General features: G+C 51.6%; 3 protein-coding genes across 4 annotated transcripts; 2 read left to right on the top strand and 1 right to left on the bottom strand.

Annotated features, from left to right (window-relative positions):
• Positions 1-299: 299 nt before the first annotated feature.
• On the top strand, positions 300-9,367 carry Ppp1r26 (protein phosphatase 1 regulatory subunit 26). Of its 2 annotated transcripts, none has more exons than XM_028883359.2 (3): positions 300-471; positions 1,436-1,554; positions 4,230-9,367. In XM_028883359.2, the coding sequence occupies exon 3, from the start codon at positions 4,288-4,290 to the stop codon at positions 7,801-7,803; it is 3,516 nt and encodes a 1,171-aa protein (XP_028739192.1). In that variant the 5' UTR covers positions 300-471; positions 1,436-1,554; positions 4,230-4,287; the 3' UTR covers positions 7,804-9,367. The 2 variants fall into 2 exon arrangements, with proteins under 2 accessions (XP_028739192.1, XP_028739191.1); XM_028883358.2 differs by lacking the exon at positions 300-471 and adding an exon at positions 570-873.
• Positions 9,368-13,814: 4,447 nt separating this feature from the next.
• C4H9orf116 (chromosome 4 C9orf116 homolog) lies at positions 13,815-19,343 on the bottom strand. Its single transcript, XM_028883373.2, has 3 exons — positions 19,108-19,343; positions 18,121-18,199; positions 13,815-14,263 (listed from the first exon to the last, which is right to left on the bottom strand). The coding sequence occupies exons 1-3, from the start codon at positions 19,248-19,250 to the stop codon at positions 14,075-14,077; spliced, it is 411 nt and encodes a 136-aa protein (XP_028739206.1). The 5' UTR covers positions 19,251-19,343; the 3' UTR covers positions 13,815-14,074.
• Positions 19,344-20,769: 1,426 nt separating this feature from the next.
• On the top strand, positions 20,770-22,845 carry Mrps2 (mitochondrial ribosomal protein S2). Its single transcript, XM_028883357.2, has 4 exons — positions 20,770-20,877; positions 20,978-21,094; positions 21,430-21,559; positions 22,069-22,845. The coding sequence occupies exons 1-4, from the start codon at positions 20,835-20,837 to the stop codon at positions 22,652-22,654; spliced, it is 876 nt and encodes a 291-aa protein (XP_028739190.1). The 5' UTR covers positions 20,770-20,834; the 3' UTR covers positions 22,655-22,845.
• Positions 22,846-23,980: the final 1,135 nt, after the last annotated feature.

Below are 23,980 nucleotides of genomic sequence, written 5' to 3'. Positions count from 1 at the left end.
AGGGTTGGGCTGAGCAGATGCCATGCACTCGGGGGGCCACTGGATCTGGACCAGCACAAGGCAGTTTAAGAGGTATGTGCCAGGGTCCAGCGGCCCTCCTCCTGCGGTTCACGGCCACGCCCCTCGCCGTGGCCAACTTGCCAACGCGCGCGACCTCCAGCACCCCTGGGCTGTGCGCGCTCTCGGCGCCGGGCGCTGCGCCAGGCCCGGGTGGGAGGACAGGAGGGTCCCCGCGCAGGCTCGGACTCCCGAGGGCTCCGCGGCCGCTTCCGCGCTGGCCCGTGCGCTCCTCCCGCGCGCTGTGCGTGTCCGAGCGCAGGCACTCGCGGTGCAGGTGGGCGCGCTCTCGCGGGCGGGGGTCCGGCCGGGCCGCGCGCCTCCCCCGGAACTCGGCCGTGCCATTCCCATGATGCCCAGCCACCGGGCACGGCTTCCGGAGCGCGGCCACCACCGCCGCCGCCGCCGCCGCGGGTAGGTGGCGGGAGGGACGGCCTGGGGGGAGGGGGTCGCCCCGCCCCTCGCCGCGCCGGCCCCGCCCTCCCCTCCCGCGCTTCCCACGGCGTGCGGGGCCCCGGGGTCCCCGCGGGACTCCGCGGTGGCTGCGGGCGCCAGACCGAGGGAGGGCGGGGCGCGTGTGTCCGCGCTTCCCCGCGCTCCGGGCCGGGCGCCTCCAGGGACGCGGGGCGCAAGGCGGGCAGCTGGGCCGGGTTCGCCGTGCAGGCCGCGGCGGGCGGGCTCCGGATCGGGTCGGTGGCTGGGGCTAGTCGCTGCCATGGGCGAGGGTCGCGGCCCCCGGGAGGCGCCTCCCGCGCGTGCCTGGCGCTTGTTGCGCCCTGCGTTCCTCGAGAGCCAGCGGGTGCAGGTCGGGCCCAGGTGAGGCTCAGGTGAGGGGCGGGCTCCGGGTCACCGAGGCCTGCCTGGCCTTCAAGGATTCCTTCTCACCCTGCCACGGGAAGCTTCGAGGCCCCCGGATGCCCTAAGCCTGGGATCCCAGAAAAGGACTTCGGGGATGGATAGGTGGGGGCACAGACCAGTCGGAGGCCCTGCCTCTGCCTGGAGAAGGGTTGGCATTAACCTGCTCAAGACCAGACTGCCACTCCAGCTGCCTCTCAGGCAGCGAGATGAGCAGTCAGTCAGTGCTCAGGCAGCCGTGGGAGTCTGTCTCGGCTTGCCTCCACTCCGCACAGGGATGGCAGACACAACAGTTTTACTGAGGGCTGAATCTTGTCAGCACCTCTGGCTCCCAAGGACCAAATATTACCTACACCTACTTCAAGTTGGAGTACAGGGCCCTCTGCATCATAACTTAAATGCCGAGGCCATGCTGGGGTGCTGGGGCTTATTGTACCTACAGTCACCCTGGAAACCTGATTCCCAGAGATGCCAGTTTAAAGCTCCAACCCTGGCTTCAGCTCATGTTTCTAACTCTCTGCAGTTCATGGTTCTCCAGAATGACAGCTCCCAAGATTGACGTAGACCAGGTAGTTGGACCAACAACCGTTAAGACTGTCGGAGAAGCCCAGCTCTGGGTCCATCGTTATAAGCTGTGAACAGGTGAGTGGAGATAAACTGATCTATCTCCCCAGCTCTGCACCTGGTATAGTGGTGGCCCTCTTGTTAAGACATTAATGTTACCCCCCACACACACACATCCTACCCCACCCTACCCCACCCCACCCCACCCAACGCACCTTTTGTTTCGTTTGCTTTGGTCTGTTGAGACGGGATCTCAATAGACCAGATGCTGTCTTTGAACTAGATAAGGAAACAATGCTAGCCTTGGACTCTGATCCTCCAGCCTTCACCTGGAATTACAGGCATGCACCACCACACCCTGCTTGATTCAGACCCTTCACAGTCAAGCTGCGCACAGGTTTCGTGATTTCCGTAGGACTGCTCTGGAAGGGAAAGGTGTAGCCAGTGAAGGAAGCCCTTTCCCCATTTGTTCCCACTGCCGTGTGCCTGTGGGGGTCTCGGGAAGGCAGTGTCCCCGGAGAGTAGGACTGTGGTAGACAGAGGCCAGGATGGGAGCTCTGGTAGCCACTACAGGAAAGCGCTCCCCACCCTGTGGCTCTCACCCAGAAGAGTGCTAAATCAGACACAGTAAATGTAAATGGTGTCCGAGCAGGCTTTCCTGAATTTGTTTTGAGCCTTTCTTTACATTAACAACATATCATGACAGGAAAGAAAAGAATAAGCTGTCACCAATTTCTAAACTAGATGCCACTGATTCTCTATGATACCAGCAGTAAAAGCTGATTTGTTTGTTTGTTTGTTTGTTTGTTTGTTTGGACAGTTGGTCTTACTATATATAGCCCTGGCTAGCCAGGAACTCACTATGTGTAGACCAAGCTGGCCTGGAACTCACAGAGATCAGCTTGCCTCAGCCTAGTGTAAGTGCTAGGATTAAAAGTGTGCATCACATGCCCAGCCCTCACAGCTGATTTTAAAAACTGGTGAGAGATGCTTTGAAATGTAAGAAGATCAGTGAAGACCTCATCCCTGAAATCCTGTGGAACATCAGCCTGCACTTGAGAATTTCAAGTAATTGCAGTAGATTTTGTATATTAGTTTAACCTTTGAAGCACACATTGTTAATCGCCCATGAGTTGCAGCTTCATTTGCAATGACCTCTAATTAGTTGCCTGTCCCTCTGAGCAGATTTTAGTCTGGATGGCCAGCCCCGCCTCTGTGGGAAGGGAATTCAGTATGTGTGCAGCACATCTTGGCCTGTCAGAAAGGCAAGTGCAGATGGATCAGCTGCTGGACAGGACAGAACATGGAAGCAAGGCCAACGACAGGCCAGGCCTACCATCCCGCTCTGGGTTAGGGGTGGAGACAACCTTCGATGCCTTCTCTCGGGAGCTCAGGTCTCTTTGTCCTTCAGCCTTGTAAGTGCTCTCCAATCTCAGGGAGGCAGAAAGGAGATCAAAGGAGCCTGAAAGAGATAGAGAGCAGGCTCAGAGGTTAAGAGCACTGGCTGCTCTTCCAGAGGTCCTGAATTCAATTCCCAGCAGCCACATGGTGGCTCACAACCATCTGTAATGGGATCTGGTGCCCTCTTCTGGCCTGCAAGGGTACATGCAGGCAGAACACCATATACAAAATAAATAAATAAATCTTAAAAAAAAAAAAAAAAAAAAAAAAAAAGGAGCCTGGAAGAATTAAGAGCTATTCAGAGCAGCTGGTATTTTTTCAAGTGACCCTGTGCCTCCTTCATTAGTCTCCTTTTTGCAGGGATTCTGAAAACTGGTCTTCAGTGTTCTTGACACCAGGCCACCTGACGTGTAGAGACCTGGCTCTGACCACACAGGCTTGTGTCACTTTGTTTCACAGCGTCCCCTCCATCCAAGCTGATGAGCCCATGATCTGTCTACATGTCACACAGTCCTTTCTCCAGACAGATGCAGCCTGCTCCTAGACCCAGACCCACCCATATGATGGAACCGCCAATTAGTTGTGACCACCCAAAAGTTAGGACAACTTTCATGCTGATTAGAGAAACTTGATGTCAGCCTATGACAATCTCTGTCACATGTTTGACATTTTCATACCAACAATGTAGTGAAGGCAACTCTGAAGAAAAGCTTGAGACAGTGCTTTTTTTTTTTTTTTTTAAGATTTATTTATTTATTATGTATACAGAAGAGGGCGCCAGATCTCATTACAGATGGTTGTGAGCCACCATGTGGTTGCTGGGAATTGAACTCAGGACCTCTGGAAGTGCAGTCGGTGCTCTTAACCTCTGAGCCATCTCTCCAGCCCGAGACAGTGCTTTTTGAGTCCTTCACAAGGCACAACTTTGGTTAAAGAACATATTGGTCATTTCCAGAAAGAATCTACCCACGAAGTCCAACTTAGCTAGGCATGTGGATAGTCATTCTTTTTAAAATACACAGAAGCATTTAGAGACTGCAGTGGCTTCTGGTGACACTGGGCGGTAAAGACACCTCTTCTGTCCTCTTAGAGAAAAGGTGCAAGCCTGGAGGGGAAAGGGAAGGGCCGCTGGAATTTGCAAACACTTTTTTTCCCCGAGTCTTCCACCCTACAGGATGGAAGTGACTCCTAGTACTGCTGGCGAAACAGGTCTGAGAGGCTTGCAGGAGCCCCCCAGCCAACGAGACATTCGGTTGTAGCCCCAGGTGTGTCATCTCTTGTGGTGGCGTGGGTGGTTGCTGGTGTTACCACTTAGCTACAGCCTTCATTACGTACGCTCTCTTTGCTTCCAGGATGTGACATGGGCTGACCCACAAGCCCTGCCTCCCAGCCCCCAGCCTGCCTGCTAGGATGTTCCTCATGAACGCCCCTCCAGTGGTGGCGCTCCAGTCCAGATGGGAGGCCTTCGGCCAGCCCAGGAGCTTCTGCTTTCCTGACTGCTTCTCCGAGTCTAAAGAGGACGCCTCCAGGGCCTCAGTGAGCGCCAGGGTACAGATGCTCATCAGCACACTGCAGAGAGACGAGGCTGCCCTGGGCATGAGCCATGAGCGTGTGACACAGAGAGGACAACGTGCAGAAAGGTGCCGGGACACCAGACTGGCCCCCAAACCTGCTGTGTGCAAAGAGCAGCCAGAGCTCCCTGCCTGTGGTCTTGTTGCAGACTGTAAACCCCTAGAGAAAGATGAAGCTGGGAAGCAGGGCCCCTTGGAGCTGGATTCTGACAGCGATGACTCCGTGGACCGGGACATCGAGGAGGCCATCCAGGAGTACCTGAAGGCCAAGGGTGGGGCTTCTGAGCCTGTGTCCCGAGCAGCCCCTTGTGTACCAGAGCCTTCCCACAGCTGCACCCTACCCATCCCATGTCCCCCACAACTCACTCCTGACTCAGGTAGTGTTCCTGTGGGAGCCAGTGAGGACCCGGGCTCCACCTCCCCAGCTAGCATGAGCAGCGAGGATTCCTTTGAACAGAGCATCCAAGCTGAGATAGAACAGTTTCTTAATGAGAAAAGACAGCATGAAAACCCAAAGTGTGATGGGTCTGTGGATAAAAAATCAGATCCAAATGAAAGCCCTGCCAGACTTAGAGGGAACCGAGAGACCACATCCAGGGCAGCTCTGATAGGAACCTGTAAGGAGTTCATCTTCCGCAAACCTCCCAGGTTAACAAAAATGAGCGTGCAGCCCAGAAACTTACGGCCGAAGGTCACCGCAGAGCCTGAGACCCTGGTGAGCACAAAGCTGACTGCCCACAGACCAGAGGCTCCCCAGAACAGGGGCGGGGTGAAAAGGGGCATGCCTGCCAGGCGAAGCAAGCGCATCAGAAACTTGGCCCCAGTGCACCAGGCATCTGACTCCAGCAGTGACGATGGCATCGAGGAGGCCATCCAGCTGTACCAGCTAGAGAAAACCAGGAACGAGGCCAGTGGGGACCCACCTCCGAGAACCCAGCTCAAAGAGGACAGCCCTGGCCGTGCTCAGCCAAGTGCCTTGCCTGAAGCCCACAGGAGGCCCCCAAGCAAGAAAAAGCTAGCAGCCCCAAAGGTTACGGACACCACCCTGGGGGGACTCCACCCTGACCCCCTCTCGAAGCTCCTAAAGGATTCGAGAGCCTCCGGACCTCCAGGACACACAGCTGCCAAGAGCGAAGCTGTGCACCAGGCTTCATCGTGCCTCGCGGACACGTCCACCGAGCTGATGTGCGCAGAAGCCATCCTGGACATTTCCAAGACCATCCTGCCAGCCCCGGTGGAAGGCAGTGACAGGCCTCCATCCGTGAACCCACTCTTCTGTCCCCCACCGGTACCTCCCCGCTCTGAAGGTGACAGCAGCAACATTGACAGTGATGACAGCATAGAGCAGGAGATCCGGACATTTTTGGCCCTCAAGGCACAAGTAGGGAGTCTGCAGCCAGCCCAGGGCCCACTGTCCCCACCCGGCCCCGGTGGCCAGACCGGCATCCCCAAGTCATCTCTTACTAAAACACCGGATCTTCCCCAGGGCTGCAAACGGAAGCGGAGAGGTGGCAGCAGCACTACAGTGCCCAAGAAAATAAGGGAGGGTAGAGAAAGTGCCCAGGACAGTGACCACATCCAGGGGAAGGGGCAGCCCGGCCATGATGGTTGGGACCCTCCCAGCCAGAGCAAAGTCACAGAGGCCCCAGGAGGAGAGGCTGAGGCCAGGGACCATCCTGTCCCTTCCAGGACAGCTGCACTCAGTGATGCACAAGGCCACGGGGGTCTCGGGAAAGCAGGCGAGGGGAAGAGTGCGGGTGAGAAAGAGAGCTCTGAGGATAAGAGCAGTTCTCTGGACAGCGATGAGGACCTGGACATGGCCATCAAGGACCTGTTGAGATCAAAGCGGAAGTTCAAGAGGAGGTGCCGAGACCCCCGGGCTGCGTGGAAGAAGGTCAGATTCGGCACCGCAGAGACTCGGTGCGGAGAGAGGCTGAGCAGCCTCCCTGGGGACGGGAAGGACCACGGGCAGCAGGCCCTACGGAGCTGTCTGTCCAAGTGCAGAGGGGACAACAAAGATGGCCTGGGAAGAGGCCCAGTCAGCATCTTCAGCAGCGTGGCAGAGAGGGTGAGGCTGGGTGGCACAGCGGGCGAGGATGCAGCCCCGGCCTTGCTTCCCAGGAAGAAGAGTCCAGAAGGGATTCCTGCCTCTAAGGACGCAGGAGCCAGTGGCCGCCCTCCTTCTGTCCCCAGCCGTCTGTCTGAGGACAGCTCAGTGGACAGTGATGACAGCATCGAGCTGGAGATCAGGCGGTTTTTGGCAGAAAAGGCCAAGGAGTCTGTACGCAGTTCAGAGCCTCAAGGGGGCCCTGCCAAGCCAGAGGTGCCCTGCAGGAAAGAGCCAACCCCAGGGCTGCAGCCTGGAGTGTGCACCCGGAGCCAGAAAGCCAGGGCAACCCCTCAGCTGGCCGAAGGAAGGAGAGGCCCAGAGAGAGCTCGGACCCAGGCAGCTGGCCTCTTAAGCCAGACTGGGAAGGGCACCTCTCGTGCTGAGCAGGCCCCTCGCCTCCCCACTGCCCTGGGCCGAAGTGAACCAGCGCTGCCCAAGAACACCAGCAGGAACAATTCTGCCAAAGTGTCTCCGCCAAGCAGGAAAAGTGCCGGTGTGCACAAGGACCAGAGCCCCCGGGGGGCGCACACTGCCATGGCAGAAAGTGTTTTCGGTCAGCTGTCCAGTTGTGCCAAAGTGGGTGCTGAGGCGGGAAGTGCTGGGGGGGCCTTTCACCTGAACTATGGCAGCCAGAACTTGCTGACCCCCAATCCTGGACCCCAGGCTGACCTCACCCTCCCCTGGAATGACTTTGCACACCAGAGCAGGCTGTCCAGCCCATGGGCACTGAATCCCGGACCAGGCACACTGTGGACAGGGGTCTTCGGGGCTGAGAAAGAAAAGGGGGCCACATCAGAGGCCGGGGGCCCATCTGGCCTCTCCTCAGGCCCCAGGAAGGGCCTGCCCTTCCTCTCCACCCAGCTCTTCCACTTCGGGAAGAGTGTCTCCTGGGGGAGCAAACAGGCTGGCCTCTTCAGCCCCAGCCTGGGCCTGCCTCTACAGGGTCCAGCCTTCTCGGCCTTCAGGGAGACCCCGCCTGGCCACAGCCCTGTGTTTGGAAGCTCACACTTGCTTATGAAGGACAGTGGGCACTGGCCAAGCCGGAAGGCTCAGGGGGCCCTGAGACAGCACGACAGGAGGAATTCTGGCTCTGAGGACAATGTCCTAGACCTGAGGTATCGACACAGGGTTGACAGGGAACACCAGGACCAGGAGGCCTTGGGCAGTGATGCCAGCGAATTCAGTGACACCTCTGTGGAGGATGGGGGCAGCATGACAGTGAGCAGTAAAGGCCTCAAGTTGTGACAGGCATGTCCTGACTCTCTTGTCATAGCTGTGGAAAGTTCTGTGTGTGTTGGCAGCATGGGGTGGAGGTAGGGGCTGCTGACCATTAAAGAGCAAAAAGAAGGGTCCCTTCTGCGCAGCCCCCTGTATAAATATGTACACTAATCTCAAATGACATTTTTATTTAATGGATGTGTCCTGGTACATATGGTTTTTGTAGGGTTTTTTTTGTAAATTATTTAAAGTAGTGTAAGAAATACTTTTTGAAAATGTCACTCGATCTTGCAGGGTGTTCTTAGCTGCAATTCTCTCTGGTCTCCATGCATGTGTGTAGATGAGCAAACACTTGGTTCTCACCATCCTGTGAGGGTCAGAGACAGAGGCTGGATCTGTGGGCCGTTTGCTGGTACAAATTTTCAGGCAGGCCTGGAGACGGCAGCAGCAGCTGTCTACCTCGGAAGTGTGTCAGGACGCCACTGGGACAAGGGTGCTTCCTGAAGACTCTAGCCCCTGGCCAGAGGCTGTCTCTGCTTCCTGTAGTTGTGGCCGGTAGCTAGAAAACACTTCAAAGCACAACAGCCAGCAGATAGCTAGCCAGTCATCCCCTGTCTAGTGTGGGAATCTGGCTGCTGGCTCTGCAGCTCAGCTGAGCCCAGATCGTCCAGTATCCAGTTGCTGGGACATTCTAGCATCCCTATAAACCTCTTTATACTGAGAGAGTTACTGGTTTGCTTTTATTTGTGGCTCTAAAAGGTGATTCCAAATGTTTGTTTTGACTGTCCTGTTCTTGATGTATGTGTGGGTGGAGGCCATGAGATGGTTTGGTCCCTGAACACCTTAGTCACCTGTGATGGAGAACCCCAGCCCTAGAAACAGTGGAGACAAACCCTCCCCACACCAGCCCTGTAGGACTCAAAACCCAGTTGTATGTGACCAACGATGACACCAGCAGCCTGCATGGCTTTTCTGCAAACCCTGCTTCTACACAGGAGAAAGAAGGGCCTGGCCAGTGCTGAGGCCAGGCTGCAGGCAGCAGCGTTGGGTCCTGGAAAGTTAGCCAGAGTGATACTGCCTTGGTGCTGAGGTGCCAGTGGCAACTTGGGGCTGAAGATGTGCTGGACCCCAGATGTGAGGGTTACATCTGTGTTGCGATTATCTCCCTGTCACCCCTGAGTCATGCAGCTCAGTGTACTGGGTTGCTGTGGCTCTACTTTGTGGCTGGATTCTGTTGGTGTTCTAACGTGGAAGTGAGTTTTCTATTTTATGCACCAATTCACTTCTGTGCCCAGATGCTGACACATACTCCCACCATCCTCAGTGTCTGCCATGTTGGAGCTGTGACGTGCACAGGGCTCTGTGGTCCTGTCTTGCCCCTGAACGGTCTGTGTATAATAAATTCCATGTGCATATTATATTTGTTCATGTGTTTCTGGGAGAAACAGCTTTGTGTCATCCGTGTTCCCACTTTAAATTTTTAAAGAGTGCTTTTAACCCTTGAAAACAAAAAGCATCTTGTTTTGTATGTAAGACCCATTGGGTTTTTGTTTTTGTTTTTCTAATGAATAAACCAAGTACTATCCACAAATTAGGTTGTCCTTGTTTTGGGGGTAATGACATCACCACCTAAGGAAAGGAGCTTCACCCCGCAACATAGCATCTCTCAGTCCTGTCCCTGCTCCCTACCTGTGGATGGCACTGGTCCAATCTCCTGAACTCAGGAGCAGTTGGCTGTGCTGTGTGCAGCAGAAGCTGTTCCCGGTTCTAGGGAGGACAACACCCTTGGGTTGAGGGCTGTGCCATCCATCAGCTGTGGCCAGCAAATCGCACGTGCACATTCATGTCTTAGTTTCTTGTCCTGTCCCTGTGACAAAAATACTCTTAACAACATGATAAAAATGCTCTTGACAAAAGCAGAACTTCAGGGTTGATTCTGGTTCAGTTCAAGATACAGTCCTTCACAGCAGGAACGGCCAGATGAGAAGAGCTGGTCACATCACGTGCACAGTCAGGAAGCGGGGGTAGGTGCCCCTATGGTGGCACGAGTGGTTTTGTGAGGAGGCTTGCTCTGCCTTGTTCTGTGTTGCCTCTGCATGTTCTCGTCCAAAGTGAGGGCCTTGCAGATGCCCAGGAGATACCAGGGCCTTGATATGGAATTCCTAGGCTCTAGAACCCTAAGCCAAATAAACCTCCATTCTCTATAAATTACAAGCCTAAGATAATTTGTTATACCAACAGAAAATGGAGTAAGCCTGTCAGGTGGCTTACATGAGAAGTATTTGGGCTTTTTGTCTTTCCAGACACTTCCTCTATTTAACACGCGCTGTCCACCTTTGTACTCTCATCAGCTCTCCCAGCAAAAGCACTTTATTGGACATGGCCAATTAAAGCAATTCAGTGCCTGGCCACAGTGCCAGAGTGAAACCCACACAGCCCACGGGCAAGCTTAGTCCCTGTGCCAACCCACATTTTGTTTGCCAGCTGGCAGTTCTGGCCCAGGCCCCACATTCCCCTGGGATTGGAAGTGGGGACTGTCCAGCACACAGGTTTTTTCAGATGTGCTGGTTGCTGAGACAAATCCTCCTCATCACACGGCAGGATGAGAGCTCAGTCACTCTGGGCTCCGCTCAGCCTCTGGCTTTATCTACTGTGGCACTGTCCACCTGCTCTTCAGGATGGTTGCTGTGAAGGCATTCCCTCTTTTCAGCACCTGGTTGGTGGGGCTTTTTTCTTTCAACAGAAGATAGAGAGGGGCTGAGGATGTAGCTTGGCTGAGTTTAACCCCCAACATCACATAAACCTAGTGTGGTGGCGCATACCTGTCATCCCAGCATTAAAGAGACGGATAAAGAGTCAGAAGTTCAAGGTCATTCTCAGCTATGTGGAATGGGGAGAGGCTAAATATAGCAAGGCCAGTGGCATTTAAAGAATACTTTTAATGATTGTTAACCTGTTTTCAGCAAGACATGGTGGCACACACCTTTAATCCCAGCACTTGGGAGGCAGAGTCAAGTGGATCTCTCTGAGTTCAGGGCCAGCCTGGTTTATACAGTGAGTTTCCAGGACAGCCGGGGCTACATAGTGAGACCCTGTCTCAACAAGCCACAGATTGATTAATTCAGGGGCTAGAGAGATGGCTCAGCAGTTAAGAACAATACAGTTCCTGCTGAGGAACCAGGTTCGGTTCCCAACACCCAAATCAGATGGCTCACAATCTCCTGTAACTCCATTTGCAGGGGCTCCTCTTCTGTGCTCTTCAGGCACCTGCACTCATGTGGCACATACAAACTCAGAAAGGCACACGCGTGTACACAAAGAATAAGTTTAAAATTTTTTTTATTTATGATGTGGTGGCTATTCTTGTCAACTTAAGTGAACTACAATCCAGAAACGGCAGGCACACTTATGAGAGACTATTTTTGCTCAGTTTAAAGTAAGTGAATCCACTTCTAGTCTGGACCTTTGAGGTAGGAAAACACACATCTTTGATCAGGATCTTGAGGGAGGAAGACACACCTTTAATCTGGGTCACACCTTCTGCTGGAAGCCTATATAAGGACATGGAAGAAGGAAGCTCTTGCTCTTGACCTGCTTGCTCTCGCCAGGCACATCCATCCCTTCACTGGCATTGGCACCTACTTCTTCAGGACGCCAGCATATACAGAAGACCAGCTGAGACACCCAGCTTCGTGGGACTGAGCAGCTGCTAGATTCTTGGACTTTCCCTTTCACAACTAGCCATTGTTGGATTAGCTGGACTGCAGCCTGTAAGTCATTCCAATAAATCCCTTTTTACATATGGAGAAATTCATCGCATAAGTTCTGTGACTCTAGAGAACCCTGACTAATGCACATATGTATAGGTTTTGTCTGCATGTATGTCTGTGCACCACAATGGTGCCCTCGGAGGCCCTAGAGCTGGAGTTACAATTGTAACTCACTGTGTAGGTGCTGAGAATTGAATCAGGTACTCTGGAAAAGCAGCCAGTTCCCTTAAGTACTGAGCTCTCTCTCCAAACCCTAAATAAAAATAGTTTCTTTTTGGAGACAGAGTCTCTCTGTGTACCCTGACCATCCTAGAACTGGATACATAGACCAGGCTAGACCTGCCTGACTCTACCTCAGCCTCCCTAGTGCTGGGATTAAAGGCATGGACCACTACTGCTGATATCCCTAAATAAATCTTACAAAATATGCCAGATGTGGTGGTGCATGCCTTTAGTCCCGGCATTCAGGAGGCAGAGGCAGGTGGATCTACATGTATTTGAGGACCGCCTGCTCTACAGAGTGTGTTCCAGGACAGCCAGGGCGACACAAAGAAACCTTGTCAAAAACAAAAAACAACAACAACAATAACAACAAAAAAACCAAACCAACAACAACAACAACAAAACCCTTTTCAGCTGGACACCCAGCAGCCTGTTGGTTTTCTACCTCAGAAGTCTGTAGATTCTGGCTTTAGTCTTGGCTCATAGCCTTTTAATTAAACTAATCAATTTTTTTTCTAGAAAGCATTTCCATTCCAAATTAGACATTAAGACTGTTGCGAAATGTTTACTTTATGCATTAATAATACTGAAGGAAAAAACAGGGTGTTTAATTTCTGTGAATAAAGCATTAATGACAGTGTGTAAGGATTTCTTCTTTCTGATGGCCAAATTTCTTGTAGTAAGAAAACCTTATACATGGGAATGAAGTTTAAAAAAAAATTCAGGAGTAGAGAGATGGCTCAGTGGATAAAATATTTGTCGCCCAAACCTGAGGACCTGAGTTGGGAGCTAGGCACGGGGACATGCACCGTTTTTTTTTTTCCTAAAACACCAACATCAAAGACTTTATGAGCTTTACCTTGACAAACTTTGGACTTGGGGAACCTGTGGTCTCATGTCCTCAGTTCTCCCTTGGTCTTTGGAGGCAGGGTCTCATGCAGCAGAGGAGGCTGGCCTGGAAGTAACTCCTGACCCTCCTGCCTCCTTCTGGGATGTTAGGGGGCACCACTGTGCCCCATTTATGAGGTGCTGGGGATGAAGCCCGGGCCTTTAGCATGCTAGGCAAGGGACATGCACCTTTAACTCTGGCACTAAAGGACAGATGCCAGTGGATCCCCAGGGTTCATTGGCCAGTCAGTCTAAGCAAAACATCAGACTCCAGGTTCAGTGAGGGAACCCCATCCCAAAACACATAGTGGAGAGCAATAAAGACATCTGATGTCAGCCTCTGGCATCCACACATCCACACATGGCACAGTCCAGCCACATATATGTATACTCAGGTGCAGGAGCACACACACATAAAAAAAAAAAAATCTGCATCAACAAGATGGCCAGCATGTATTTGCTGTCAAGCCTGAGCAAAAAAAGAAATTGAGAACTGTAGAGATGGCTCAGTGGCTAAGAGCACATACTACTCTTGTGAAGGACCCAAGTTCAGGTCCCAGTACCCAGATAGAACACAGTTCATACCTCCTGTAACTCCAGAAAATCTGACAGCCTCTTCTGGACTCCCCCCTACACACACACACACACACACACACACACACACACACACACACACACAATTTAAAAATAAAATCTTAAAAGAAAAAAATAAAATGATCAGAGAGGGCCTTTGTGTAAACCAGTATTTCCAATCTGGGAAGCTAAGTGAGGTCATGCCTGAATGGTACTTGGATGGGAGATTTCTGACCTCCACAGTTATTAACATTGGCTATCATTGCCAACCTTGGTGCGTGGCATATGTCCTGCCCCTTACCCTCATTGTGACTGGAGAATGCTCACTTGACATTTGTACTACCAGTTGGGGCACCCCAGACTCACTGGGGACCTTCTAGGGTCTGTGCAGATGTTAGCCTAGTATAGTCACACACACACACACACACACACACACACACACACACACACACACACACGGCAACAGCTCACAAATAAAGACACTTTGTGGCACTAGCTGTCACACCCTGCATTTCAGACCAAGATCTGAGTTCCAAGATGTGCAGTTGCCTGCTGCTCCAGGGCAAAGATGAGACAAGCCAGAAATTGAGGCTGTGGCAACTGTTTTAATAGCAAATCCTGCCATCAGCATCTTTCCTGTGTAAAATACAGAACGAAGGACATTATGGCCCTATTTGCATATTTTTCTCCTCCTGGAAGGAAAAGCATTTTCTGAGAAGGCAGTGAGATCTGTGCCTTTAGAACCGGGCACTTGTTAAGGATCAGGGGCAGCAGTGATCCTCCCCACAGCAGCACTGAGTCAGGAGACACCTCCCCCGCCCCCCCCCCATGGGCAGCCAACTCCCTTAGTCACAGATGGATGGCCTGTTGACATTGTAACTGGGGTGAAAGTTAAGGCGGTCATAGTGGGTGATGTAATTGTCAGGGCCTGTCACCACGCTCTTCTCCAAGCCGACATTAAAAGTATTATTCAAGAACATTCCAGTAGCTGAACATTCTCTGGAAAACTTATTTGAAGATGGATAAAATACAGTCTAGAAGTGAAAAGAAACAAGAGAATTAGTGGTGCGTGACAATACTCAAGCAGCTAGACTGGTATTTTGGAAGAAGAGTAATTTATTCAAAAATACAGCCTCTGTTCCTAGGAAGCACAGAAATCTGAGTGGGCAAGATGGCCTCTTTTGCTCCAGTCATCCCAATTTGTGCTTAATATGTCTACTATAAGTAGCAATGCCTTGTTTGCATACCGCATGGACAGCAAGAGAAGTTACAGGATCGCCTGTGTGCAACACCTCCACACCTAGGTGTGACAACAAGCGTTAACCTGGGCTCAGGCCAGAGGGACACCCCTCCCCACACACACACCAAGGTCTACTCTGCCATCTGTGCCACACTGGGCAAGTCACAGGGCCTCTGTAAGTTTCAGCTTTTTCTTCTATGAGTAAAGTCACATTGCAATACTCAAATAAAATACTTAAAATTAACTTAGGAAGAGAAAAAGTTAGGGATGTGGTGGCCCATACCTTTAATCTCAGCATTCAAGAGGCAGATCTCTGTGAGTTCAAGGCCAGCCTGGTCTATATAAAGAGTTTTAGGACAGTCATGACTATATAGAAAAACTGTGTCTCAAAGTGTGTGTGTGTGTGTGTGTGTGTGTGTGTGTGTGAGAGAGAGAGAGAGAGAGAGAGAGAGAGAGAGAGAGAGAGAGAGAGAGAGAGAGAGAGAGAATATATATATATGTATGTATTCTGAGCCTCACTCCTGGAGTTCCAGTCCCATGAAGGACAATGGACAATTCCGAGGCCTTGGCCCTTGGCTGGGGGTGCTGGGTAACAGTGGTCAAAGCAAATTGCTCCAGTCAGGAGCCATGATGGAAGAGAGGGCTGACTGGATCTCAGGATCCCTCTCAAGGGTGTACCTCCAATGCCCTGAAAACTCCCATAAAGTCCCACATCCCAGGAGCACACACTAGTAACCCTGCCTTTAACACACAGACCTTTGGGGTCACTCCTCCGAGCCATAGCAGTGGGTTCCTGTCCTGGCTGTGAGTGGAAACCCTCTGTAAAGTGCTTTAAAGAGTCCAGAGCATGCACCACCGTCCCAGTGTAGGGGAAGGGGCTGCTCTTCAGAGGCCTGAAGCACTCAGCGCTTGCTGAGAGTGTAGTGAGGCCACTGTGAGAAGAGGAACCGGAGTGAGAATCAGCCTAGCTAGACAGAATCATTAGAGATAGGGAGATGTCTGACATGTGCAAACTAACCTCCACCATGCAAAGAGAAATGATTTCAGAACATTTTTCTTCTTCCTCTCTTCCTGCCTTCCTTTCTTTTTCTCTCTTTCTTTTTTTCTTTTCTTTCTTTCTTTTTTTTTGTTTTTTTGTTTTTTGTTTTTTTGAGACAGTGTTTCTTTGTGTAGCCCTGGCTGTCCTAAAACTTGTAGCAGGAATCTTAAAAGTTCTTATTAATAAAATCAAACCTGAAGCTGGGAGGTAGTGGCTCACACCTTTAATCCCAGCACTTGGGAGGCAGAGCCAGGTGGAACTTTGTGAGTTCGAGGCCAGCCTGGTCTACAGAGCGAGATCCAGGAAAGGCGCAAAGCTACACAGAGAAGCCCTGTTTCGAAAAACCAAAAAATCAAACCTGAGGCCAGTTATTGGGGTGAATGCTGGAAGATCAGAGAAGCAGAACAAGCCACAGCTACCTCACCCTTGCCAGTTCCTCAGCTGATCCTGTTTCCTGAGACTGGAAGCTTCTGAGTCCTCATCCAAATGGATCTCAGCTGAACTGCTGCTAGAAGCCTAAAAGCTTAACCAGCCAAATGCTTCTAGTTCCTGGTCTTCATGCCTTATATACCTTTCTGCTATCTGCCATCACTCCCTGGGATTAAAGGCTCACTTCTTGGGATTAAAGGCATGTGTCACCATGCCTGGCTGTTTCCAATGTAGCCTTGAACTCACAGGATTTCTACCTCTGGAATGCTAGGATTAAAGGTCTGTGAGTGCCACCATTTTCTAGCCTTTTTATCTAGTGGCTGTTCTGTCTCTGACCCCAGATAAGTTTATTAGGGTGCACAATATTTTGGGGAACACAATACCACCACAGAAACTAGCTCTGTAGACCAGGCTAGCCTCGAATTCACAGAGATCCACCTGCCTCTGCCTCCCGTGTGCTGGGATTAAAGGCGTGCACCACTACCGCCCAGCTCAGAGCATTTTTCAAAAGGCAAGTTTGAGATCTCCAGGAAAACTGAACATAAAGTGTTCAGATCCCATCCCAATGTACACAGCTCCCCCATTGTTAGCACGTTGTATTGCAGGTGTACCTGCATCAGAGCCAATACTGCTGCTTGGCTGTTCACTAACAGCACCAAGAACTCAGGGCCCCCCTCTTGGCCCTTCATATTCAGTACCTTTTGACAAGTGTACAATGACACATATCCATCACTGCCGTATCGTAGAGAATAATACTGAGAGCTGCTCACAGCGTGCAGTGTACTCAGTCAGGAAGCTGAGCAGCCAACCCCAGAGAACAGGACTGTAAGAGGCAGGGAACAGCCACCTCCAGACTTGCCCGATACCCTTGGCTTGTGGTCCATTGCCTGCTAATCTGAGTGTAAAACGCCATTGTTGACCAGAGCAGCATTTTCTTAGTGGCCTTTTAGTAAAGCTAAAGCAGAAACTGGGGGTGTAGCTTAGCTGATAGAACACTATGTCTAACATAAGCAAAGCCCCAGGCCTTCATAAAACAGGGTGTGGTAGAGCACATCTTTTTTTTTTTTTTTTTTTTTTTTTTTTTTTTTTTTTTTTGGTTTTTCGAGACAGGGTTTCTCTGTGTAGTTTTGGTGCCTGTCCTGGATCTCACTCTGTAGACCAGGTTGGCTTCGAATTCACAGAGATCCACCTGCCTCTGCCTCCCAAGTGCTGAGATTAAAGGTGTGCACCACCACCGCCCGGCTAGTAGAGCACATCTTTAACCCAGCACTTGGGAGAGGGAGGCAAGAAGTTTAGGAGTTCAAAGCTATCTTCAGCTACATGGTGAGTTCAAAACTATCTGGGACTAATTTGAGACCCTGTCTCAAAGGAAAAGATAACGGCACTTATTGCCAACCTTGATGACTTGAATTGGATCCCTACTCACGAGGAGACAGAAGAACCAACTCCTACAAGTTGTCCTTCGACCTGCGTACATGTGCCATGGTGCATCACACACAAAAATGAGTAGAATGAAATTTAAGAGTGCAGAAGTGGCCAGGCGTGGTTGTGCACACCTTTAATCCCAGCACTCGGGAGGTAGAGCCAGGCAGATCTCTGTGAGTTCGAGGCCAGCCTGGGCTACAGAGCGAGTTCCAGCACAGCCAGGGCTACACAGTAAAACCCTATTTCAAAAAAAACAAAACAACAACAACGGAAAGCAACTGCTTGGGAAAATGACCTCCAACATCCTCATTCCAAGTGGGAGCCCTGGTGATCTGGGGATGCTCACTGACTCCTTTAGTGCTTTCCCTGGATCTAAGTGACTTCAGTCACAGTGACATCATCTTGCAAACTCAGCTCTGACCAGTCCTGCACCCGAATGCAAAAAGCACACCTCACAGCACAAAACAAATCTCAGAGAACACTTGGTTTCATTGACTTGCCTCTGGGTGCCCATGTGAAGAAGTGCCCGCCTGTCTGAGGGTGGGAGTGACTGTAGAGCAGGAGAAGGACAATGCAGACGCAAGTTTACTTGGACTTCTCTCTTTCTACAGTTTTGCTTCTAAATGTACTCTATGGTCTCTCTGCCCTGCCCTGTTCTAACATGATTTGAGGTGCCCCGAATTTCTAACGGGGTCCCAACCTCACAATTCTGTTCTTCTAGATGGCACCTCATCCTGGCATGTCTGGCTTGCACGTACCGGCATCTCATGCACTGTGGGTGCTCTGCTCCCATAGGTTTGGTTACTGGTCCTGTACATGGAGACAAGCTCATTGGTCCTGGAGAAAAAGAGACACTCTGTTTCTCACTCATACTCATTCTAAGCCAGCAAGTCATAACCTGGAAGAATCTTTGGTTGATGGAGCTTTTTTTTTTTTTTTTTTTTTTTTTTTTTTTTTTTTTTTTTTTTTTTTTTTTGGTGATATCCCCAGAGGCAATATCAATACCAATAGGGCACCCACTGTGGGCGCTTTCTCCCAGCAGGCCTGACCCCGCCCCCCGCCCCCAGCCATGGCTCCTGCCCTTCCAAAATAAACCCCAGAGCACCCAGCCAGCAAATGCTGGAGGTAGAGGCTTCGGTGGAGCCTTGGTCCAGACTGCCACTGCCAGGTGTATAGCTACCTGGGGAACAGCATCTCAGCTTCCAGACCCTGTCACCCAGCAGTCCCTCCGCTTCTGAGCCCCAACCCTTACAGAGGCCAAGCTTCAGTCAGGTGGAGAGGAGGAAGGAAATCCGGTTTGTGGAGCTGTGGTCTGTGACACAGAGGCCACCAACTGGACACCACTCTACTTCTCAGTCTGAGGCCCCAGCAAGCTGTCCTCTTGCTTGTGGGGAGGGGTTGGTAGTGTGCCTGCACACTTCACAGAAGTCAAGAAAGCTTCCATCACTCGCAAGGGCACCAGGCTGCCCTGTGAGGTGTACAACTTTCAGAGGAGCCTCGAAAGCGAAGAGACACCCCCCCACACACACACACACACACACAACCTCATAGCCACACACATTCACTCTTACGGTTGCTCAGACAGCAGGTCCACGACTCGCCTAGTAATGGTGACACAAGAAACAAGGTCCACTTCTGGCTTCTTTTGACCTCAGCGGCCAGGCACTTGGGAGTTCACACGCATGGCCAAAGCTAGGGCCACCTGCGGCCCCCTACTGCTTGGAGGAGGTAACCTCAGTCCTCACCTGTAGCCACGAAACCACCCCGGGTTGTTGAACCTGACTGGGAGCTGCTCGCTCACGCGGTAGTAGTCGCTCGTCTTCTCTGGGGCGGGCTTAGCCTTGGGCTCCACGGGCTCCGTGCACTCTTGGGGGTTTTCTTCAGACATTTGACCTCCACAGGAAAGTAGCCCCCGACTAGTAGTCAAAGCTGCGGCGGCGGCAGCAGCGTCCTGTTGCTAGGCAACAATGTCACCTGACCGGGAGGAGGGGCCGTCCTTTGTAGGCTGCTTGCCCCTGGAGCTATAAGCAAATCTAGAATCTTCCAGAGGGCGAATAACAAAGGGGACAGTGAGGAGTTCTAAGCGAGGCTGTTGCGCGAAGGAATCCCAGGCTTCATGGTACAGCCCCTCTGGGAGTTCCCCTGGCCTTTTTCTGGGACTGTTGAACATCCTGGGATCATCTCAAAATGCAATAGGAAGCATATCCTGGGCAAATGAAACCTTAGGACCTGGGACTTAACCAGCAAATATGCAGGAATTAGGTGCTTCCAAACTCTACCTGAGCAAGCACTTACTGGTCTGTGGTTTACTGTACTTGCCAGGACTTCTCCTTGGCCTCCGTCACCCTATGCTCCCCACAACTCAGCCTAAATTTAGACGTGAAATGTTGCTAAATTTAGGAAATTCTCCCAGGCCAAACACTATTGAAATATAAAAAATGATCTTGTGAGCGGTGCACGTATTTATGGCATAGTAGTAGTGCATTCCGGGAGGCAGATCTCTGAGTTCAAGGCCAGGCTGATCTACATAGAGAGTTCTAAGTCAGCCAAGGGTACATAGTGAGTCCCTGTCTCCAATAATAATAATAATAATAATAATAAATAATAGTAATAATAATAATAATAATACTTTTGAAACAAACGATAAAAGCCACTCGGGTCATAGTGTGGTGCACACTAATAATCCCAGCACTCCAGACAGAGGCAAGCAGATCTCTGTGTCAGGCCAGTCAGGGAGACTTTGGTTCATTGTTATTGTCATTCTTTAAAGTAATTTGGGGCTGGAGAGATGGCTCAGCAGTTAGGGGCATTTGCTCTTGCAGGAGACCTGGTTCAACTCCCAGCGCCTACAAGGTGACTCACAAACATCCTTAACTTTAGTTCCTGGGGATCAGACACCATCTTAGGATCTCCACGGGCAACAGGCACTCACAGGGTGCGTTTACATACATGTAGGCAAAGTACTCACACACAGAATAAAAAAACCTGAAGCAAATTTTAAAGAAAAAAAATGCAATTAAAAACCAAACAATAAGCTAGGCGGTGGTGGCGCAAGCCTTTAATCTCAGCACTCGAGAGGCAGAGGCAAGCGGATCTCTGTGAGTTCAAGGCCAGCCTGGTCTACAGAGCTCCAGGACAGCCAAGGCTTCACAGAGAAACACTGTCTCGGAAAAACAATAAAAACCATTTTGAACTAGAAGGTCGCCTCCTCCTGACCGGTTCTGAGAGGACACTGTAATTTCACCAGGAGGAACGAGCAGCAGGTAAGTGTCCACTGGTCCTGGTTTAGTACCACCTCCCAGCCCGGCACTGGTGGCCAGGTTCAGCACAGACTTCTACAAGGTCGCGCGCAGCGGGAGCCGGCGGCTGTCCTCCACGCCTGCAGGCGGCGCTGCGGCCCCGCGCGCTCCGCGGAGGAGGCGCTCTGTTCGGCAGGAAGAGTCTCTGCGGCAGCTCTGTCCACGCGCCAGCTATGGCCCCTGCTCCGGCCGTGCTGACCCGGCTGCTGTGTGCAGGTGAGCACAGAGGATCTCCGAGACGGGAGGGACCCTGGGATCCGAGGGAGGAGGACAGGGACATGAAAAGGGCGTGGCCCCACCGGCTCTCTCCCCGCAGGTGTATGGCGCCGGCCAGATTTCCTGCAGAAGGCGGCCCCGGGCCTGGCCGGGCTAAATGGCAGAATGGTGACGGTAGCCCAAGTCCCCGTGGTCAGCGAGCCCCAGGACGGCGACGGTAAAGGCCAGCGGCTGGAGCTGGGCGGGGGGTGCAGAATCGTGGAGGGGGTGTCATTGCGGGATCCCCGAAGGAACCCTGTGCTAATCTCTCTAAGTGCGGTGGGAGGGCGCATGGCCCCCTTGTGGCCTAGTAGCTCCCGAGACCAGTGAAGACTAGTTTTGGATCTGTCTACCTTGCTGGTCTCCTGGCGGGGCATTTGAGGGCACCAGAAGTCAACGAGGCTCGTGTCTCTTTCTCTTCTATCTGTGGAGACTAAGGGAAGAGGGATGACCCACACAGAATCTTCGGTTGATGGTGGTGGTCCACAGTGCCTCTCTTCCCTCCCTTTTCAGATCCCCAGAGCAGGATCCTAGATGTGCCACTGCAGCATTCGGACTTCTTCAATGTCAAGGAGCTGTTTTCTGTGAAGAGCCTCTTCGACGCCCGAGTACACCTGGGCCATAAAGCTGGTTGCCGTCATAGGTAGCTGGCACGGGCAGTGTGGGCAGAGCGGTGGGATCGGGTCCAGGTTGGAAGTGAGGACTGATGGGAGCATTGACAGCAACGCCAAGTGCAGTGCTAGTATTGATGCTGTTCCTAGACATGGTGAAAATTGAGGGTCATTACAGGCTGGGGACCCCTGAGTTTTGGCCACCCCAGCGGAGAGGTCTTGCTACATAGAAATGAAGAGAATAGTACTAGACAGAGTGCCCTGCCTGAGGTCCTGTTTAATATGTGGTTGGTCCTCACACCATAGGGGAAAGGTGAGACAGGTTGAGCCACACACCCGATGCTCACTGCCCAACTCCACAACACTGTCCTCATCTCTCACTCACCAGACAAGGTGTAGTGGGGAGCAGTTGAGTGTAAATAGTGCCTCCTAGCCTGTAGTGCCCTCATAGATGATCCTGAATTGCTGATGGGGGTCTGTGGAAGGAGAACAGTAGCTCTCTGAACATTGTCCCACTCACCTTGGGTTTTTTTTCTGGCAGGTTTATGGAGCCATACATCTTTGGTAACCGCCTGGGCCAAGACATCATCGACTTGGAGCAGACAGCCTCGAATCTACAGCTGGCCTTGAACTTCACGGCCCATGTGGCCTACCGCAAGGGCATCATCCTGTTTGTGAGCCGGAACCGGCAGTTCTCTCACTTGATTGAGAAGACAGCCCAGGACTGCGGGGAGTATGCCCATACCCGCTACTTCAAGGGTGGTTTGCTGACTAATGCACACCTCCTCTTTGGGCCCTCAGTCCGGCTGCCGGACCTCATCATTTTCCTGCACACGCTCAACAATGTCTTTGAACCCCATGTGGCTGTGAGGGATGCTGCCAAGATGAACATCCCCACAGTGGGCATTGTGGACACCAACTGCAACCCATGCCTCATCACGTACCCTGTCCCTGGCAATGATGACTCACCTCAAGCTATCCATCTCTTCTGTAAGCTCTTCCGGACAACCATCAACCGAGCCAAGGAGAAGAGGAGGCAGATGGAGGCACTACATCGGCTGCAGAGTTCCAAGGGGTCCGAGGGCAGTGGGACGTCTTCTGTACCTGATAAGAGCCATTCCCCATGACAGGAACCCCTGCTCCCACAGTAGATAGCCAAGCCTATTCTGAGCGGGAAGTTCCTTATTCAGCCCTGGCCCATTCCCCATCTTTAGCACCAGAGTCCTATTATTTCCAAGATTTGACCACCCCAGAGTCCTGAATTAAACCTTGTCTGCCTCTTTTCTGGGAACAAACACAAGTAAAGTATATATCCAGATCCATTAAGACTTGGGCATAGCCAGCCAAGTGGAAGGCACTGTTTCTTTTGTCAGGAAGCTCTTGTGTCCACCTTAGAAGTAGGTCTATATCAGGTGGGTTCCATTTGGTCTCTCTTTTCAGTTAAAATTAATACTTCATTCTCTGAAGGAAATTCTAAGACAATCCTGATGTCGCTTGGGGCCCCCAATAGTTGCCTCTAGATCTGTGACCAGACTTGAAGGCTAAGCAGGCTCCTAGAGGGGAGAGAGAGAGTGTGGCCCATGAGGTGGTGTACAAGGACTAGAAAGTATAGTCCCCAAGGAGGTGCGTTCCACTACTAAAGAACTTAATGGGTTTGCTAAACCAGTCAAGCAGAAGTCTGGGGAATATATGTGGGGGTGGATTTTAAGGGCGTGGGATAGTGGTGGCAGGAACATAGAACTGAATCGGGCTGAGCTGATTGATATGGGCCCTCTGGAGAAGATCTAGGTTTATATGGAAACTTACACAGTTAAAGAAGGTGTCAAGTTTGCTTGAAAGTCACTGTTGGGAACACAAAGGTCCTTGTGCCCACAGATCACTGGGGGAACCAGGAATCTTAATCACACAGGGTTATCTTCTCAAAGAAGGGAATGAATACCTGTTTCCCATGCAGAAGGAAGGCTGCGAGTGGATATTGTGATGATTGGTGACCTTCGCTCCCTGTAGAGCCAGACCTCACCCAAATCCCTCAGAACGTTTATCCCAGACTCTCCCTCCCTAGACCTTTATTTTTAGCTTTTTTTTTTCCCTTCTGGTTTGGTTTGGTTTTTTCAAGACAGGGTTTCTCTGTGTAGCCTTGGCTGTCCTGGAACTCACTCTGTAGACCAGGCTGGCCTCAAACTCAGAGATCCACCTGTCTCTGCCTCCCAGAGTGCTGGGGTTAAAGGCGTGCACCACCACTGCCCAGTTAGCTTTGTTTATCAGTCAATAGAACTCATCTTTAGGGGAGATGTCAGGTACTTTATAGCCTGGCAACCTCTGTGCTGTGTGGGTCAGAGCCCACACCAGATCTAGGCCCTCAAGCTATAGAAGCCATCTTCACAGTCACGTGTACTTTGGAGTTTCGATGTAATTATGACTCCTTGTGCATTGGGGATTGTATTACACCAGGA

The sequence above is a fragment of the Peromyscus leucopus genome, chromosome 4 (genome assembly GCF_004664715.2).
Source record: "Peromyscus leucopus breed LL Stock chromosome 4, UCI_PerLeu_2.1, whole genome shotgun sequence".
Taxonomy (NCBI): Eukaryota; Metazoa; Chordata; class Mammalia; order Rodentia; family Cricetidae; genus Peromyscus; species Peromyscus leucopus.
Note: the sequence above shows the minus strand (reverse complement) of the source record. Positions and strands in the feature narration are given on the sequence as shown.

Coding starts and splice junctions, on each gene's coding strand:
- Ppp1r26 (XM_028883359.2), top strand. CDS start 4,288: ATGTTCCTCATGAACGCCCCTCCAGTGGTGGCGCTCCAGTCCAGATGG.
- C4H9orf116 (XM_028883373.2), bottom strand. CDS start 19,250: ATGTCTGAAGAAAACCCCCAAGAGTGCACGGAGCCCGTGGAGCCCAAG. Junction 18,200..19,107: donor GGGTGGTTTCGTGGCTACAG/GTGAGGACTGAG, acceptor CTTTTTCTCCAG/GACCAATGAGCTTGTCTCCA. Junction 14,264..18,120: donor CCACAGTGCATGAGATGCCG/GTACGTGCAAGC, acceptor TTTCACTTCTAG/ACTGTATTTTATCCATCTTC.
- Mrps2 (XM_028883357.2), top strand. CDS start 20,835: ATGGCCCCTGCTCCGGCCGTGCTGACCCGGCTGCTGTGTGCAG. Junction 20,878..20,977: donor GACCCGGCTGCTGTGTGCAG/GTGAGCACAGAG, acceptor CTCTCCCCGCAG/GTGTATGGCGCCGGCCAGAT. Junction 21,095..21,429: donor CGAGCCCCAGGACGGCGACG/GTAAAGGCCAGC, acceptor CTCCCTTTTCAG/ATCCCCAGAGCAGGATCCTA.